The 20,181-nt window shown below is 41.7% G+C and overlaps 1 protein-coding gene across 1 annotated transcript in view; it reads left to right on the top strand.

Moving 5' to 3' along the window:
• Positions 1 to 20,181, top strand: part of ano1a (anoctamin 1, calcium activated chloride channel a) — a 224,268-nt gene that overhangs the window by 21,617 nt on the left and 182,470 nt on the right. Inside the window, exon 2 of the mRNA XM_052029183.1 lies at positions 19,930 to 20,114. Within this exon, the coding sequence (XP_051885143.1) occupies positions 19,930 to 20,114 (185 nt within the window). The remainder of the gene's footprint in view (positions 1 to 19,929; positions 20,115 to 20,181) is intronic.

Here is a 20,181-nt window from a genome sequence, read left to right as displayed (position 1 = left end):
ACAAAGTTATGGAATTAAAACAGAGCCAAAGGGCATTAACAGTCAACATGTAAAGAATACAGTTTAATAATTATTTCAGAAAGAAAGCAAACGATCAGTCATTTGGTTAAATTCTTAATTATAATAAAAACAAAACATTAAAAATATTAAAAGAAGAAAAAAGAGAGGTTTAGATCTAAAAATTAATTAGATAATAAAGCGAGTAAGTATTAAATCAAAGGAAAAACACTGTGTCTCTTCCGCATTTCTTAGCTTTTAAAATTAAAAGCTAGTTCAAAAGAAACTGCTCGGCCTCTTAAACAGATTTAAACCATTTACGAGATTTATCAGGTAGTGTAATTCTGAGCCTTGCTGGGAATAATAATGGGGATGATAATCGCTTTGATAGAGACGAGCCATAATTGGTTTGTAGATCAGCCTTTCTTTCATAACTTCTGGGGCGTAATCTTCAACTATTCAAAACTTCCATTGTTTAAATTGAATCATTCCACGACGACGAGCAGTACGAATCAAGAGTTCCTTGACGCTGACAAAATGAAATCTCAAAATTACTGGCCGAGGTTTTTGATCTGGAGCAGGTTTGAATCTTAATGCTCTATGAGCTCTGTCCAGAATGGGGTCAGCAGGAAACATATCGGAGCCAAACACATCTAAACAAAAGTTTAGAAAAGATTTCTGTGGGGTTACCAGTCTCGGTGTCTTCTGGAAAGTTGATGATTCTTAAATTTTTCCTCCTGCAGCGTCCTTCCAGGTCGATGATCCTCTGCTGTTGCTTTTCCAGGTTTTGCTTGGTCGTAATTAAAGCTTTTTCAAGTGAATGAAGTTTGGTATCTCTCTCTTTACCAGCTTGGTTGAGTTCAGCAGTTAGTTGCCTTTGTTTGGCATTCTCCTGGATAAGAGTATTTTGTTTTTCTTCAAAGTCCTGTAAAATGGACTTCAATTCAGCAAAGCTCCGGTCGAACTTTCTATCCAGATTAGAAATAGCTTCCAAAGTAGGTTGGTCTCCATTACCTTTAACATTAGCTGATGCTTTAGATCTGGTATTCATTTTAGCAGTTAAAAATCAAGATTAAACTTGTGCCAGTATTGTAAAAGACTTATCAAAGAGTGGTAAATAATAGATTGAAAAGTACTTGGACCAAAGCCAAGTTATGACTTAGTCCATCGAGCACCACCAACAGACTCCATTCTGGAGTTCTAATAGAAATGGAAGTGTTAGTTGTCTCCTTCCAAACTTCCAGATGACTGGAAAACAGCAAATATAACAGTGCTGTTCGAGAAAGCAGGGAGACACAATACAGGGAGTAAACCATTCAGCCAAACATCGGCGGTCAGGAAAATGCTGAAATTCATAATTAAGGCAGTGATATCAAAGCACTTAAAAAGAAAGCATAACATGATCAGAAAGTGTCATCATGGTTTTGTGACATGGAAAAGTGGAATTAAGAAATTAATTAGAGTTCTTTGAGGATTTAACTTAAGGAAGTCAGTGGGCATAGTGCATTCAGATTTCTACGAGGCATTAATGAATTACCATAGAGTCATACAGCACAGGAAACAGGCCCTTTGGCCCAACTTATCCATGTTGACCAAAGTGTCTTCCTGAGCTAGTCCCTATTGCCTGCATTTGGCCCATATCCCTTTAAACCTTTTCTATCCTTGTTTCTGTCTGCATATCTTGTGAAAGGTTATCTCACAAGACAAGCACAAGGCAGGCATGATAGTGTAGCGGTTAGTGTAAAGCTTTACAGCGCAAGCGACCCGGGTTCAAATCCGGCCACTCTATGTAAGGAGTTTGTACGTTCTCCCTGTGACTGCGTGGGTTTCCTCTGGGTGCTCCAGTTTCCTCCTACATTCCAAAGACGTACGGGTTAGGAAGTTGTGGGCATGCTATGTTGGCCCCAGAAGCGTGGTGACACTTGCGGGCTGCCCCCAGAACACTACGCAAAAAAGATGTATTTCACTGTGTGTTTTGATGTATATGTGACTAATAAAGAAATCTTATAATCTTATAAAAGGTTCGTGGGCTGAGAGTACATAGTGCTATAGAAAGAGGATTGTTAACAGAGAAAAACAAAGGTATTGATATCATTTTCAAATTAGCAAGTTGTAACAAGTGAGCTGCTGGGTACTAAACTATTTACCATCTGCATTAATGGCCTATATGAAGGGACTGGATGCAGTTGTATCCAAGCTTGCTAATAGGTGTGAAAGATAGTTGTGACAAGGACACAAAGAGCGTGTAATGGGATATGGAAAGGTTAGGTGGGAGGTGGAGTATAAAGTAGGGAGATGTGAGGCTTTCCACTTCGATAAGAAGAGATGAAAAACAGAGTGTTACTTAAATGATGTGAGACTATTACATGCTGCTGTACAGAGGGATCTGGATGTCCTTGTACGACAAACACAGAAAGTTATCATGCAAGTACAGCAAGTGATTAAGAAAGCAAATGGAATGTCACCCTTTATTGCAAGGGGAATGGAGTACAAGAAGAAGACAGTCTTTCTCTGTGTTTTACAGAGAACATATTTGGAGTGCTGCATGTAGTTTTGCTCTCCTTATTAAAAGTGATGCAGTGAGGATTCACGAGACTGATGGAATGGGATCGGGGTTTATCCTATAATGAAAGATTAAGCAGAATGTGTAAAAGAATGAAAGACACTCTCATTGAAAGGTTCTGAAGAGGTTTGATAGTGTTGCTGCTGAAACAATGTTTTTTCTGATGGGAGATTATGGAGCAAGGTGGCACAGCCTTGGGATCAGGGGTTAAATGGGAGATGTTTCCGCTCTCAAAGGTCATGAATCTTTGAAATTCTGTCTTTGAAAGAGAGCAGTGAATGCTGAGTCATTAAGTATAATCAAGATGAGCTAGGTTTTTGGACTATAGTGGTTTTTGGGGTTATGACAAACCAGCAGGAAAACAGCATTGAAGTCAAAGATTAGTTCAGCCTTACTGTTATTACATGTCAGAGCTGGCTCAAGGGGCTTAAGCACACACTGGGAATGTACACACATCTAATGAAGTTTCATTTGACGGGATATTTTTGCTAAGATCTGATCAGATGTCCAGTTGGATTGAACGACAATGTCACTTGTTCCTGGCCATTGCATGGAAAGTGTATCCAAGGGGAAGCCCAGCTTATATGACAATCAAATGCTTTTGAAAGATAGTTTTACAGATCTATTTTTAAATTGCTATGCTAGTGTTCTGAGGACTATTTAACAAAATAGCTTGTGCAGTGATCCAGTGATGTAGTTATCCACTGCTGTGTGCATGCCAGAGTGTTGCTGTCATGTAGTATATCCCATAAAGACGATTAACACCAAATCTTTGACATTCATTTCATGGTCACAAGCCCATATACAGCATCTCGGTGTTGCCTAGTGCATTTGGAGATCTGGGCTATAATATAAATGGTGCACTCTATGTTTATTCCATCCGGTCCACCAGAGAACCAGGATTTAATCTCAGATATTATGTTAGCATTGTTTACGGTTTATGTGTGAGTGGATTAAACTAGGTATTTGTCCTGCGTCATACTGATTGTTGTTACTTTGCATGTCTGTATATTATTTTCAGTTCATTTGTTTGCGACTTTTTATTTTAAAAGTGATTTTGATAATGCTGAAAGTGGTTTAATATTTCCTCTCAATCAAGCAGAGCGAATAATTGGAATAAATGGCAGAAAGGCATTCATAAATTAACAGAATTTGCAGCATAGGAACACACGGTCTAGCACAATTGGCCTGAGGTAGTTTTTATATTCCAGCCTCCTTCCATTTTACTTCATCCAACTCAATCTGCTTATCCTTCTATTCCTTTTTCCTCATCTCACTTCTCTGAAAGGCATCAGTACTACTTTACTTCAACTGCACAACGAGGTGACCAGTTCTACCTTCTGAGTGTTCTCTCTGGAAAGAACTACTCCCAACTGGATTTTCAGTGACTGTCTAATATACCTTTCAGTTTTGGATTCCCCACAAATGGAAACAATTTACCAACATTTATCACAACAAGCTCCTTCATAATTTTAAATATTTCTATTGGATTGTCTTTCGATCTTCTCACTTCAATCACCTCTAAAGAGTACTGTTCTTCATTTCTGATATCATTCTTCTAAATTTTTTTTTTCCTTTCCACTTCCTTTATATCATGATGACCAGACTCCCCTACCCCCTCACCTGCCTATCACCGTCCCTCTCACCTGGATCCACCTATCACCCACCAGATCTTACTCCACCCTTTCCTCCTCCTTTTTACACTGGCTATCTCCCCTCTTTATTTCCAGTCCCAATGAAGGGCCTCGACCCCAAACATTGACTGTGCATTTCCCTCCATAGATGCTGCCTGACCCGCTGATTTCCTCCAGTATCTTGTGTGTTGCTTCAGATTTCCAGCATCTGCAGAATCTCTTGTGTCTTTAATTTTCCAGATGTAGTCAAAGAGGGTTTAACCCCTCTGCTTTTCAGTTCTCTTCCTCTAGAGATGGAATCCAGTTCCCTCAGAGGGGCATCCGTGACGGTGTTTGCACATGTGGAATGACACAGTGCAGTGTACCTTTGCTCCCCCTCCTGCGTTAGACCATTATTTTCTGAGAATTCTCTGGCTTTTACTATTCTTCTTACCAAAATACACATCCCTTTTCAAACTGTCATTTACACCTTCTTTCAAATCTCATCCATTGACATATCTGAAGAAAGATGAGGTTAAGAGATATCAAAGAATTAAAACAGTTTAACTAAAAAGAGCCATATTAAATTTCCATGTTCTGAAAATCTGTTTTGTTTTAAAACATTCCTGTTAACCACATATTATCTTTCCCAATGGGAGTATACAGACTGTAAACTGAAAACTCATAATTTTGTTTTATTTTATGCATCCATGTTTACAATGTGATACTAACATTTTATGTGTCTGCCCTTCCATTTTAACACACATTTCCTACTTTGTCCTTTATTTTTCACCCCAACCCATTTCCTGTCACACACATCAAGGTCAACATGGTCAGTGAACTTCTCGCATTAAAATTATCTCTCGCATCTATGTTTGAAAATCTCCACTCTCATTTACAAGGATATGGTGATCCTGTGAATGTTATATTTAATCTATAGTTCCATCTACAACTCTGTAAAATGAAATAATCCAAGAAGTTACTGGGACATTGGGTAATCAAATTGGACTGGCATAAGTAACTGAGCCTGAAGTAGCCTTGAAAGATCATTATTCCTTCAATAGTTTTTGATGTGAGGAACTGAGATACCATTACCATCTGGAAATAATAGCCCAGAGTTCATGATCAGTGTTGAGTCATCCATATTCACTGACCTTCAACTAAAGTGTGAGCTTACTATGGGTGATCAACAAGCAACAGTGTATAGTGGAGAGCCAATCCAGTCCCTTGCTGGGAGACCCATATGGTGAAAGAACCTTCCATGCTGCAATGCATTCACATGATTGGCTGATAGGGGGTGGGACAGAGAGAGACTTAACTAGAACTGTCAAACACTAAATTCAAAAATAATCAAAATCTTTTAAAAGAATTGAAAGGAATTTAAAATCCCCAAAACTACTTAAAAGAGTTTGTTATTAACAAAACCTCAATTCCTTCCAGTTGTTCCCCTCCATTGAAATGAATGGCAAACAATCCCAACAGAATATATGAATGACCTCCCCACTGTAAACGTAGTGGTTCTCTATGACTGTCCCACCCCTATCCATGAGGAAATAATGTTAAGCAGTTGACTGTAGCTGCAAGACCCCCCCCCCCATTCACGTACACATGCCTGCACTGAGTGGCTTATTGGTTGCCATTGGTTACAACGGGATTATAGACAGGATGGAGAGTTGGGCAGAGAAGTGGCAGATGGAGTTCAATCCGGAAAAGGGTGAAGTGATACATTTTGGAAGATCAAACTTGAAGGCAAAGTACAAGGTTAATGGCAGGATCCTCAGCAGTGTGGAGGAACTGAGGGACTTTGCGGTCCAAGTCCATAGATCCCTCAAAGTTGCCGCGCAAGTTGATCAGGTTGTTAAGAAGGTGTACGGTGTGCTGGCCTTCATTAGTCAGGGGAATGAGTTCAAGAACTGCAAGGTAATGTTGCAGCTCTATAAAACTCTGGTTAGGCCACACTTAAGAGTACTGTGTTCAGTTCTGGTTGCCTGATTATAGGAAGGATGTGGAAGTTTTAGAGAGGGTGCGGAAGAGATTTACCAGGATGCTGCCTGGTTTATAGAACATGTCTTTTGAGGAGAGGTTGAGCGAGCTAGGGCTTTTCTCTTTGGAGCGACGGAGGATGAGAGGCAACTTGATAGAGATATATATATATATAAGATTATGAGAGGCATAGATAGAGTGGACAGACAGCACCTTTTTCCCAGGGTGGCAATGGCCAATACCAGAGGCCATCCGTTCAAGGTGAGTGGAGGAAAGTTTAGGGGAGATGCCAGAGGTAAGTTTTTTACACAGAGATGTGTAAAACAAGTGGGTGCCTGGAGCACACTGCCAGGGGAGGGGGGGGGGGGGGGTTGGTAGAGACTGATACAACAGGGACATTTAAGAGACTCTTATATAGGGACATGATGCAAGAAAAATTGGATGATTATGGGCTGTGTAGGAGGGAAGGGTTAGGTTGATTGTGGAGTAGGTTTATATGGGTCAGCACAACATCGTGAGCCGAAGGGCCTGTACTGTGCTGTACTGTTGTATGTTCCCTGTTCTATGTAAGCGAACAGTCATGCAGAGAAATGTCAGCAGTTTTGCCCACACTTTTTCACAAACTCCAGGCCAATGTAGTTCACTTTGTATGGAATAAAGGTTTCTCCTACATAACATTAGTGCATATGAATGGCCCCATCAACACAGCTAAGTGTCAACGTTTTAAATATGTTCCATCCTCCCCACTCTCACCTAAATTTCACCTCATGAAGTCAAATCCATCAATGTGCATGACCAGCAGGTAGGAAACTGTTCAAACTAGAACCGATCTTGTTGTGGACTCAAAATTCCATGGAATGCAAGGGAGCCACAAACTATCAGTTTCCCAACAGAAGCCCCAAACTCCCTTCATTACTACACATCCCAGCCCCAGCAACAGTTCCCTACACCGACACAGCCAAGATTGTGCTCACCGTATCTGCAACATGAACGGCTTGTGCATTCCTTCATACCATTGCCCACTAATACTCCCTTGTCTCAGGGTGCTTAGGTCCCACACAGTTAAACCCTCTCCCCTCATGCCTCCCCTCTCTTCCACCCTCCCTTCCTGCTCTCATTAAGATTCGACTCTTTGACTGAATATTTGGTCTCCCTTTCCAAATTTCTTATTTGGCTCTGTGTCCATTTCTGCCTCTATTAAGAGCCCATAAAGTTGCAAATGTCTGCTGTTGTTTGATATTAATCACACCACATGGGGATTTAAGATAAAGGCCAAGAATATCTTTAGTCAACAGCTTGCTGTTGTCTGTTGCTATTTGCAGCTTGAGGATAAACAAGATATTGTTCCTTGCTTGCATTCCCATTTTGTCCAGAATTCTCTAGTGAATGTATATGTTCTCATTATGGACACTGGGTACATTCCAACATACAGAAACTGCTGCCAATACACAGCAAGGCAGGTGGCACCTATAGAAAGGGAAACAGAGTTAAAGTTTCAGGATGAAAACCCTTTATCAGAACTTGGAAAGAGAGAAAACAAGTTAGGATTATGTTGCAGATAAGGTAGGGATGGGACAAAGCAAATATCTGTGATAGGCTGAGGCCAGAGTTGCCTTGGGGATAAGTTGCAAAGATCCTCCAGTCAAATGGATTAGAGCACAGAACAGAACAGCACGGGAACAGGCCCTTCGGCCCACGATGTTGTGCCGAACAAATTAAATTAGTCATCAAATGCCCAACTAAACTAATCCCTTGTGCTACACAATGTCCATATCCCTCCATTCTCTGCACATTCATGTGCCTATCTAAGAGCCTCTTGAATGCCCCTGTCATATTTGCCTCCACCACCATCCCAGGCAGTGCATTCTAGGCACCCACCACTCTCTGTGTAAAAAAGCTTGCCCCGCACATCTCCTTTGAACTTATCCCCTCTCACCTTAAATGTGTGCCCTCTGGTATGACATTTCAACCCTGAGAAAAAGATACTGGCTGTATCTATGCCTTTCATAATCTCATAAACCTCTGTCAGATCTCCCCTCAGCCTCCACTGCTCCAGAGGAAACAACCCAAGTTTGTCCAACCTTGGAACAGTCAGAGGGCAATAGAGCAGTCAGAGGGTAATAATATGGATAATGAAGTGTCAGACTGTGGGATATGCCCAGCAGGTCAAGCTGTGCTAATGGAGAGAAAAAAACTGAGCCAAAATCACAAATAGATAACTTACAGCAGAAATGGCTAGTTCTGATACAGAGAGAGAAAGCAAGTTACCCAAAGTTGGAGAATTCGGCATTAAGTTCTGGAGCCTGCAACACTTCAGATTCAAGATGAGGTGCTGTTCCTCAAACATGTGTTGGGCCTTGTTAAAACAGCATAGGGGACCATAGACAAATAGGCCAGAGTGCGAGTGGGATGGAAAATTAAAATAACAGGCAACAGGGAGCTCAGAGTCACCCTGTGGACTGAATGCAGGTGCTCTTCAATGTAGTTACCCAATCCGTGTTTGATTTCTCCATTATAGAGGAGACTACAGTATCTACTATTTTTGGCTTACATTCCAACCTACACTGCCCTTCAAGCAACTCACCTTTAATAACCTGAATTACTGAAATAAGTCTACTGGCCAACAGCAAGACTTTTGCCCACCAATAAACATTAATATCACATTAATGCTAAGACTTAAAGTAGCAACAATAATATTCTGTTTAGGACTGAACGAACTAAGCTTCAAGCATGTAGCACCTTCTTAAAATGCATTATAATATGTTTCTCATAAATACCAGCATACAAAATTGCTACTGTGGCTTCATTACATAATGAAACAAAGAAAACCACTAAACCAGAAAGCAATATGTAGTCCACTGTTTGTCTATTGAGCATTCTCACTGAAATTATGCCTTCTTCAAAACACTTATCCAACTTGATCTTGAAAGAATCTAATCCACTTGCCTTAGCAAAGCTACCACAGAAACTAACCACCCTCCCACCAAAACAGCACTCTTTTGCTTTCAGCCTAAGTCAAATTCATTTCAGCTTTTACTGGTGTTGCATTGTTCTGCTATCCTGTACTGAATTAAATAACCCCATCCTTTATATCCTTCAGCGTAATCTTCTCAATAACTCTGTCATTCAGTTTGGATGGCTGTTTCCTTTTAATCACCATTGTGCTCCTGTTGAACACAGCTGAATTCAAGCTGGGCACATTCTCATTGGAAAAGAAGTGAAGGAACTCACACAGACAGCTCATACCCTAACCTGAAACTTTTATTGAAGGAGCAAGACTTCAGTCCATCTCAGAAGGACAAACAATGCAATAGAAGAAGATAAATAGAGGAGAAGAGCAAGTTCTGTGAGGGGGTGTGGGCATAATCCTATCTCTCACCCCACTTTTTGCTCTGGATGTTCTGTCTGTTGAGATGACAGTCCCACTAGACATAATGACTATAAAAGTACTTCACATGTTGAGACAGCTCCTGAGTCTGACCGTTTCACCGAACACCTGCGCTCCGTCCGTAACTGCGACCTGCATCTCCCCGTGGCCAGTCATTTCAACTCCCCCTCCCACGCTGTCACTGATACGTCAGTCCTCGGCCTCCTCCACTGCCAGGAGAATTCCAAGTGCAAACTGAAGGAGCAGCACCTCATTTTCTGTCTTGGAACCTTGCAACCTAACGGCATGAATATTGAATCCTCCCACTTTAGGTAATCCCTCCCCACCACGCTTCTTCTCTTCTTCCCTTTCCTAGCTTTCTTTTTTCCTCTCTCTCCTTACCTTTGACCCATCCCCCGGTGGATCTGCTCTCCCCTCCTCCCCTGCACCTGCCTATCACTATCTCTTACCTGCATCTACCTATCACCACCTTGTGCCCACCCCGCCTCCCCTCTTTTGTCCACCTATCACTGCTCTGCTTTTCCCTCCTATATATTGGGCTTCCCCTTTTCCTATCTTCAGTCCTGAAGAAGGGCCCTGACCCAAATCGTTGATCGCCTGTCTTTCTCCACGGATGCTGCCTGGCCTGCTGTGTTCCTCCAGCATCATCGTCTTTTTCATCTAGATTCCAGCATCTGCAGTCCTTTGTTTCTCCAGGTCCTGAGTCTGGCTGGAAAGGTGAAATTCCTGAATAAAAACAGAAACTGCTGGAAAAACTGAGCAGGTCAGGCAGCATCTTTGGAAAGCGATACAGTCCATATTTTATGTCTGTGACCCCCTCATCAGAACTGGGAAAGAGAGAAAACAAGTTAGTTTTAAATTGCAGAGAAAATGGGAAGGGATGGTTAGGTCAAAAAGGAATATGTGTGATTGGGTATCAAAGCTATGACAGTTTTTAAATTATTTTATTTAATGGAAAATGGATGCCATTGGCTACTTATTTCTATACATACTGCTTGCAATATTGTGGAGTCAAATCGTAGTAAATCAAAATTCAGACAATGTGATTTCTATTAACCATGAATCTTCTTAAAAGTAACTAGAATAAAACAATTCTGCTTACTTTAAGAACCCCTCCCCTTCCATCAAGAGATGAAAAGTTAAAAGCACTAAACACTTCTGATGATGTTTTAACATGGATGTTCGAGCCAATAGAATATGAATATAACCACAGAATATGGACACCCTGTGCCAAAGGAGCCAGTCTATTTTTGCACCTCCATATTTTACCCACTGCTCACACTTTGCCCAGTTTTCTGAAAATACTGATCTCTGCTGGAATGCCGTTCTCCAGATACATTCTGCAATTGCTTGTTCACGACACGGAAGGCAAGAGAGTGTCAGATTGTTATTAAGTCACTATGAAAATTACTCCACACCTAATTTAGGTAGGGCTCATGAATGGCCTTTCAATTTAAAGAAGGGGCTGGAATTAATATATAATACCTTTAATGTACTAAGGATGTCTCAAACAGCTTCACAGCCAGTTAATAACTCTATTGTGTAATGCTAATTTTGTTATATGGACACACAAACATCAATGAGAACACTGTAGCACGGATAATATAATGTTAAAAAAATGGGCGATCATCTAATTTAGTGCACATAGCAGAAAAGCCGAGTATTTATTAAATCGCAAGAGACTGAGTAATGTTAATATACAAAGGGACCAAGGTATGCTTGTGCGCCATGCAGGTACTGCTAGTGATGAGGAGGGCAAATGATATGTCAGTCTTTATTATGAGAGGGTTGGATTAAAGTAGTAGTCTTATTGCAATTGCAGAGAGCCTTATGTAGTCCACACATGGAGTACTGTGCACAGTTTTGGTTTCCTTACCTATGAATATTCCAGGATTGGCAGGTTTGCCAAATGGGAAGAGATTAAGTAGACGGGGACTGTTTTCTCTAGATTTTAGAAGAATAACAGAAAATCTTGTCAAAACTTACAAAATTTTGAAAAGCTTTGGCATGCTAGATGCAGGGAGTAAGTTTCCCCTGACGCGGAAGTTTGAAACAAGGGGGCACAGTTTGAGAATGAAGTGTACAACTGAGATGACGAGAAACTTCTTCACTCAGAAGGTGGTGAACCTCTGGAATTCTCTGCCTCGAAGGGCTGTAGACACTCAGTCATTGAATTCACAATAGATTTCTGTATATTAAGGGAATTATAAAGGGAAAAACTGACCCTGAGACAGAAGATCACACATGATCCTGACGACAGCTGGAGCAGGCTTGAAGGACCATGTGGCCTACTCCTGCTCCTATTTGTAATCTTCTTATAATGAAGCATTCAGTTATTATGTACAATGGATTCTTCAGGGCATACAATACTGCTGAGGCTGAGCACCAGGCTCAACATAGATTCATAGAGTCATGCAGCACGGAAACAGGCCCTTCAGTTCAACTGGTCCATACTGACCAAGATTCTCATCTAAGCTTGTTCCATTTGCCCATGTTTGGCCCATTACCTTCTAAACCTTTCCTACCCGTGTAAGATTAAGATATCTTTATTAGTCACATGTACATCGAAACACACAGTGAAATACATCCTGTCCAAGTACCTTTCCAAATGCTTTTTAAATGTTGTTAATGTATGCACCTCAAATGAGAATTTAGTATTGGTATTGGTTTACTATTGTCACTTGTACTGAGGTACAGTGAAAAACTTGTCTTGCACACCGTTCGTGCAGATCAATTCATTACACAGTGCAGATACGTTGAGTTAGTACAGAGTGCATTGAGTAGTGCAAGGTAAAATCAATAAAATTACACAGTTACAGGGAAGTGCGTTGTAGGTAGACAATAAGGTGCAAGGTCAAACAAGGTAGTTTGTGAGGTCAAGAGCCCATCTCATTGTATAAGGGCACCATTCAATAGTCTTATCATAGTGGGATAGAAGCTGTCCTTGAGCCTGGTGCTACGTGCCTTCAGGCTCCTGTATCTTCTGCCTAATGGAAGAGGAGAGAAGAGAGAATGACCCGGGTGGGTGGGGTCTTTGATTATGTTGGCTGCTTCACCAAGGCAGCGAGAGGTATAGACAGAGTCCATGGAGGGGAGGCTGGTTTCCGTGATGTGCTGGGCTGTGTCCATAACTCTCTGCAGTTTCTTGCGGTCCTGGGAAAAGCAGTTGCTATACCAAGCCGTGATGCATCCAGATAGGACGCTTTCTATGGTGCATCGATAAAAGTTGGTGAGTGTCAAAGGGGACATACCAAATTTCTTTAGCCTCCGAGGAAGTAGAGGTGCTGGTGAGCTTTCTTGGCTGTGGCATTTACGTGGTTGGACCAGGACAGGCTATTGGTGATGTTCACTCCAAGGAAATTGAAGCTCTCAACTCTGCGACCTCAGCACTATTGATGTAGACAGGTGCATATACACCGCCCTCTTTCCTGAAGTCAATGACCAGCTATTTGTTTTGTTGACATTGAGGGAAAGGTTGTTGCCATGACACCATGTCACTAAGCTCTCTACCTCCTTCCTGTACTCCGACTCATCGTTATTTGAGATACAGCCTACTACGGTGGTATCATCTGCAAACTTGTAGATGGAGTTAGAGCAGAATCTGGCCACGCAGTCATGAGTATATAGGGAGTAGAGTAGAGGGCTGAGGACACAGTCTTGTGGGGCACCTGTGTTGAGAATAATCATGCTGGAGGTATCGCTGCCTATCCTCACTGATTGCAGTCTGTTGCAGGAAATCTACCTTACTGAAAGAGATGGCCTCAGACACATGTGCCCCTTTGACAGATTTCATGGCACCACACCAGACAAAACAAATTTTATTCAGTGAGGGCAATAGAGAGATTGCAGAATCACTTTAATCCAACAAGTTTAGAGATCATGTAAGTTCCAAATTCAGAACCGGAAACCAAAAGTCAGGTGAGACCACAAATGAATACATATTTGTGTTGAAGACTCTCTCTTCATTTTGCCACTTCCTGAATCAAGAACTGCAGGACAAGTTCATGTGTGGTTTTAACTGATGAAAAAATTCAATCTAAGTTATAACTACAAGAGGTTATTCTTTGGACTGTGCATGTAAATCACAGCACCAATCAAGAAGGCTTCAGGAAATGCTAACAAATTTCTGCTGCTGCAAAAACCTTAGTGTGAATGCTGTTTCTTGAAAAATAGCAAAGGCAGGAGCACAGATACTAAACCCAAGCCACGTGGGGCAGTTTGGCGCGAAAGGCAAGAGGGAAGAAAAAAGCTGCTGCAACTGTAATCGAGATCATCACCACAAGTATGCCTGTTTAGAGCAGTGAAGTGCTTCAACTGCAAAAGAAAAGGGCACACAGCCTCAGTGCGTAAGGCTAGACCTAGGACCTAGGACATCAGCCAAGTTGTAATGGCGAGACTTGTGTCAGAAGAGGATTGTTAAATGTTGAAATTAATATGGAGTATGAAGAGCAAGTATTAAATAGGATCAATGTTACTGGCGGCAATAATGACAAAATGCATTAATTTTAAAAATGAATTCAAAGCTAAGATTCAGCCTTTTCTTATGAACATTGACATAGCAGTTGACTACTCAATTACAGGCAGAGGTATGTACAGCTAAGACATTCAACAAAGCCCCATTAATAAAGAGCACACAGAATGTGAAGACAGATCCTGGCAAATAACTAAAAATTGAAAATCTGGCATTGAAAACTGGAGCTCAAGTTGTCACATAATTCTCACAATGGTCATCAATCATAACTGACCAGACCTGTTTGGAAAGGAATGGCTGAAAAAGAATTAAAATTGGACTGAAAAAATGTTTAACAAAGTCAATTCGCAACCTCGTCTTGATTACCTCCCAGAGCAATATGCAGATGTGTTTAAAGATTCAGAATCAGAATCAGGTTTCTAATCACTGACAAATGTCATGAAATTTTTTGCTTTGCCGCATCAGTACAGTGCAAGACATAAAAATTACTGAGTTACAAAAATAGTGCAAAAGAGGAATAATGGACCGTTGAGAAATCTGATGGCGGAGGGCAAGAAGCTGTTCCTATAATGTTGAGTGTGGGTCTTCAGGCTCCTGTACCTCCTCCCTGATGGTAGTAATGAGAAGAGAGCGTGTCCCTTATGGTGAGGGTCCTTAGTGATGGATACCACCTTTTTGAGACTCGACCTCTTGAAGATGTCCTCGATGGTGAGGAGGGTTGTGCCCATGATGGAGCTGGCTGAGTCTACACTCTCTGCAGCCTCTTTCAATCCTGCACATTGGAGCCTCTATACCAGGTGGTGATACAACCAGTCATAATGCTCTCTGCCGTACATATATTGGTATCAAGGAGCATTAAGCCCAAGTTGGATCTAACACACATAAGTACAGTTAAATGTAGATAATATTATTGAACTTCCATAAGGGCCTTTATTCAAATACTAAGCTCCCTTATGGTGCAATGTCATCAGCCAAAATATTTCAGGCATCACAACTCCCTCTGTGCAACCAAGATTACATGTTGATTGCAAGCACAGGGATGAAAGTCCCCAAATACATGAACAGGCATTCAGGAGGCATCGTTAACATGATGTTAAGTTCCAGGAGAGTAATTGCGCGTTTGTGTAGAAATAGCTTATGTAGGTCAGAGGCTGGATTTAAATGGTCCACAACTGATCAAGGAATATGTTGAGGCCATTGTAAAGTCTGGAAAAGCCGACAATTCTATCAAACTGGTTTGGGCATGGTTCCAATATTTTACCAGGTTTCTGTTGGACTTTGCAACAATGCCGACAGTTGGTTTATTTATTTATTATTATTGCCACGTGTACTGAGATACAGTGAAAAACATTTGGTTGCGTGTCATCCAGGCAAATCATGCCACACATAACTACTTCAAGGCAGTAAAAGAAAACAGCATACAGAATATAGTGTAGTAGCTACAGAGAAAGTGCAGTGCAGGTAGACAAATAAAGTGCAAGGGCCATGACGATTGGGAGATCAAGGATTTATCTTCTAGCGTATGAGAAGTCCATTCAAGAGCCTGATAACTGTGGGATAGAAGCTGTCCTTGAGTCTGTGGTTTGTGCTCTCAGGCTGCCTGGTATCTGCTGCCTGACAGGAGAGGGGAGAAAAGGCAATGAAAGGGGTGGGAGGCGTCCTTAATTATGTTGGCTGCCTTCCTGAGGCAGTGGGAAGTGTAGATGGAGTCAATGGAGGGGAGGATGGTTTGCATGATGGACTGGGCTGCGTTCACAACTCTCTGCAACTTCTCACAGTTTTGGGTAGGGTAGTTGCCATACCAGGTTGTGATGCATCTGGATTTAATGCTTTCTACGGTGCAACTGTAAAAGTTGGTGAGAGTCATTGGGGACATGAAGAACTAGTAAAGGAGGATGAATCATGGTAGTGGGGAAAGAAACAGCAGAAGGCGATTGACCTCTTTAAGAGAAGTCTTATAAGAGAGTACCTCCTGGATGGCAGGGGGGGTTACACCACTCACATGCTAAAGTTTAAAGTTCCTTTGGAGTAGAGGCAGATCTTATGGACAACAGCCACATAAAGCCCATTGCCATTGCATCAAAGAGCGGGAGGAATTATACTTGTTCCACTTGTTCTTGTTAAATAGGCCATTTACATTGGTCACTGACTACAAATCGGTGTTGGCCATTTTAGGACCAAAGTCCGTAACTGACAATATCAGCCTCAAAAATGCATTGGTGAATCAACTTCCTGCAGAAAGGGGATTATGATGTTGAATTTAAAAAGTTCAAATTGAATTTCATGACAGAGGCATGACCAGGATTGTGGTGCAGAAACACTGAGAAAAGTAATGCAATATGCACTTCACAGGCAGTAGAGGTTAATTTAAATTGGTAAATTGATTAATTATTGTCACATGCAGTGAGGTACAGTGAAAAACTTGCCTTCCATACAGATCATTTCATTACATCAGTACATCAAGGTAGTATAAGGGAAAACAATAACAAAATACAGATGATTTAGCATCAGCAGAAGACATAGCAAAATTAACGTAGCAGGATCCAGTATTAAAACAAGTATATGAGTGTACTTTGAGTAGCTGGAGTGATCGGGACACATGTTTGGATAAGATTGTAAAGCCTATCACAGATGCTACAAGTTGGCCACAACTCAAGGCTGCCCAAAGAACCGTGAAGCAGAATAATTGGGGAACTTCAGACAGAACATTTGTTAACAGGAAAGCAGTAGCTCACAGCTTTGTCTCATGGCTCAGTGTGGGCAAGGGTGTGGAAGAATTAGTCAGCAAGTGCAGAATCTGCCAGGACCATAAATCAAAGCCACTGAGAGCACCAGTCCAAATATGAAAGTGGCGCACAAGGCCATTCCAATGTATCCACGTGGACTGCTTTACCTCAGTTCATTTTGACAAGGAGATCGTGCTCACCATTCTGCTTTTCGTGAAGGCAGAATAGTGAGCACAACCTCCTGGTGTTGTTGGACAACCAATCAAAATGAATTGAGGTAAAGAATGTGGGGTCATGCACCACGATGGTAGAAGAACTCAGATCCATTTTGACAACACACGGTCTTCCTGAGGAGATTGCGTGCACCATCACCCTGACTACTCTGGCAGCGTCTCCCAAAGCCACAACATCTTCCACCAAGAAGGATAAGTGGAGCATGGGAACACCACCGCCTGCAGGTTCCCCTCCAAGTCGCACACCATTCTGATTTGGAGATAAATCATTGTGGCTGGTCTACATCCCAATGCAGCAGTGAAGGAGTACTTTCAGGAAAAGTACAGTTGTTCAAGAAGGCAGCTCACTACTAACTCTGCAAGGGCATTTAGGGATGGGCAACAAGCCCTAGCCTTGCCAGCAATACTGAGAGCCCAAAATACTGAGAAACATTGTAACATATAACAGTTCACAATTTCATTCAGTTCAATTTGAACCGCTTGTAACATGAAATGGGATCATATGTCTCCCCCCATCACTTTGTCATCAGTATGTGCACCGAGAGAGAGCCTAAAGTAGTCATGTTGGGAAGACCAGGTGTTGTTATGACTTATAGCTCTTCTTCTGAACTGCAGATCAATGCTGCACTCCACAGAAGGATACACTCCTGCAGAAATGCTGACGCACAGTAGATCCAGTTCACATCCAAGTCTGGTTCAGCCAGATCTGGAAGGGAAGTGGGAAGGAAGGCAGCTATAACAAAGCAAACATCACAACACGTGCTATAAAGGAATGAGGATCAGTTTACGTGGGAAGAGCTGCCTGCTGGGACCTCCGGGCAGGTCAGAGATGAGAAAGTGACAAAGAGAGATTGCGGAGATATATATAGTTCCAAGAATCCTCACCAGAGTGGCTAGGAAACTAAGAAGGATGTACATAAACCACTTAATCTCAGTGCAAGATTGCCAGGACAGTGAGGAAGATTGTGAGTTTGAATATATTTATGAAGTGAGTCCTACTGCAGAGTGTCGTGGACGCATCTCAACACAACACGGAAACCAACCTTCCCTCCATGGACTCTTGTCTACACTTCTCGCTACCTCAGTAAAGCAGCCAACATAATCAAAGACCCCACCCACCCCGGACATTCTCTCTTCTCCCCCCTCCTATTGGGCAGAAGATATAAAAGCTTGAATGCACAAACCAGCAGGCTCAAGGACAGCTTCTATCCTGCTGTTATAAGAGTATTGAACGGTTCCCTAGTCCAATAAGATGGACCCTTGACTTCAAAATCTGCCTCGTTATGGCCTTGCATCTTATTGTCTGCCTGCACTGCACTTTCTCTGTAACACTTTATTCTGCATTCTGTTATTGTTTTCCCTTGTGTCACCTCGATGTACTGATGTGATGAAATGATCTGTCTGGATGGCATGCAAAACAAAGTTTTTCACTGTACTTCAGTGAAAATAATAAACTAATTTACCAATCAATGAAGAATAGACACAGAGCCTGACGAAAGAGAGTCAGATGCATTCCATCCCTTCAATGAGTCCAGAGATAGATGCTACATCAGCAACAGCTGACTAGTCTCCACAATTAACACAAGCAATTCCAGTGCAGATAAGGGGCAAAGAGAATTTGAAATCCAGTTACTCAGTTAAACCCGTAAAATTTGTAAATGCTGTTAAATCAGTTTCACTTTCATTTTTTCAGGGGAGAAAACAGAGCCGTATATGTAAATAAATGTGACCTCACTATAAAACATTGGGATGGACCAGTGGTGCAGCAGTTAATTGCTGCTACCTTACAGCTTCAGTGAGCCCAGTTCAATCCTGACCGAGGGTGTTGTCTAAAGTGGAGTTCATACATTATGCCCACGGCTGCAGGGCTGCCCCCAGGTGCTCCAATTTCCTTCCACTTCTGAAAAATGTGCTGGTTGGTAGATTAATTGGCTACTGTAAATTACTGTGAGCATGGGTAAGTGGAAGGAGAGTTTATGGACAAATGTGAGAGTAGGTTACAGGGAAATAAGTGGAGGAATAGGACTGATGGGATTACTCTGAGAGCTGGTATAGACTCAATGGATCAAATAGCCTCCTTCTATGTCATATGAAAATATGAGAATTATATGAACAATATCTCTGTATCTTGCACAGACATGCACTATCCAAGAGGAACCTTGAATAAATTGGACCCACTGTTCAGACCCCCACCCCTCCCCTACCCTAGGTTTCCCATGTATCATTTGGCACTCTCCGCATGTTACTCCTCAGTAGATGAGGAATCCACAGAGACATAAACACTCTAGCTCCCAAGTACAATTTTCTAATAACCACTTAGCTACTTAATGTAGAATATCTTTACCATCACAAAATATCCCTCAGTACTTCATAAGAATATTGTCAAACAAAAGGTTGATGAAGACCAATGTAAGGCAGATGTTCAGAAGCTTGGTCAAAGAGAAAGGTTAAGGGGAGTATTGTTAAAAAACAATCCAGAAAACCAGAAAAGTTTAGCATAGAGTCTTGGCAGCTGAAGCCAGCAAATTGATAGACAGCAGGAGTGGTCAAGAGGCCAAAAGTGGAAGGTTATAGGTCTGAAGATCACAGAGGTGGGGAGGGGTGAGATCACAGATGAAAATGTAAAAATCAAGGGATCAATTAACTATGAACCACTGTAAGTCAGTGAGCCCAAGGCTGGAGGTTCAATGGGATGGTATAAGTTAAGGGGCGGCAGCAAAGTTTTGGATGATCTCAAGTATATTAAAGATAGAACTAGGAAGGTTGCTCAGGAGTGTGTTGCAATAGTCAAGTTGAGAGTAAGCATTGGCAAGAATAAAGGTTTCAGCAACTGATGTCCTGAGGCAGTGATGGCGTTGGGCAATTTTTGATGAATAGTTTACATTTGAGCCATTTGTTTGTGTCAAAGTATAACGAACATTCGATTTAGAAGTTCTCACTTCTTGCCTCTTTTAGATACAAGCAAGGGTAACAGAAACACTGCAGTTCTGCCCGAGTCTGAGGAGAAACTACAATCATTCGATAACCCCATGATGTTTCACAATGAGATGCACTGCTCTAAACCAACAGACAAAAAAGATGTTGACATTATCAATATAAAAGGGATTGAAGATATAGGCTATGCACAGCCAGAATCCGTGGTAAGTAGAAGGTTCTTTTCTTGAAAGGAAGTTGAAAATTATTTGCTCTTCATCTACTGTGTTGTTT

Source organism: Pristis pectinata, chromosome 14 (genome assembly GCF_009764475.1).
Source record: "Pristis pectinata isolate sPriPec2 chromosome 14, sPriPec2.1.pri, whole genome shotgun sequence".
NCBI classification, from domain to species: Eukaryota; Metazoa; Chordata; class Chondrichthyes; order Rhinopristiformes; family Pristidae; genus Pristis; species Pristis pectinata.
This window is presented reverse-complemented; position numbering and strand designations above follow the sequence as displayed.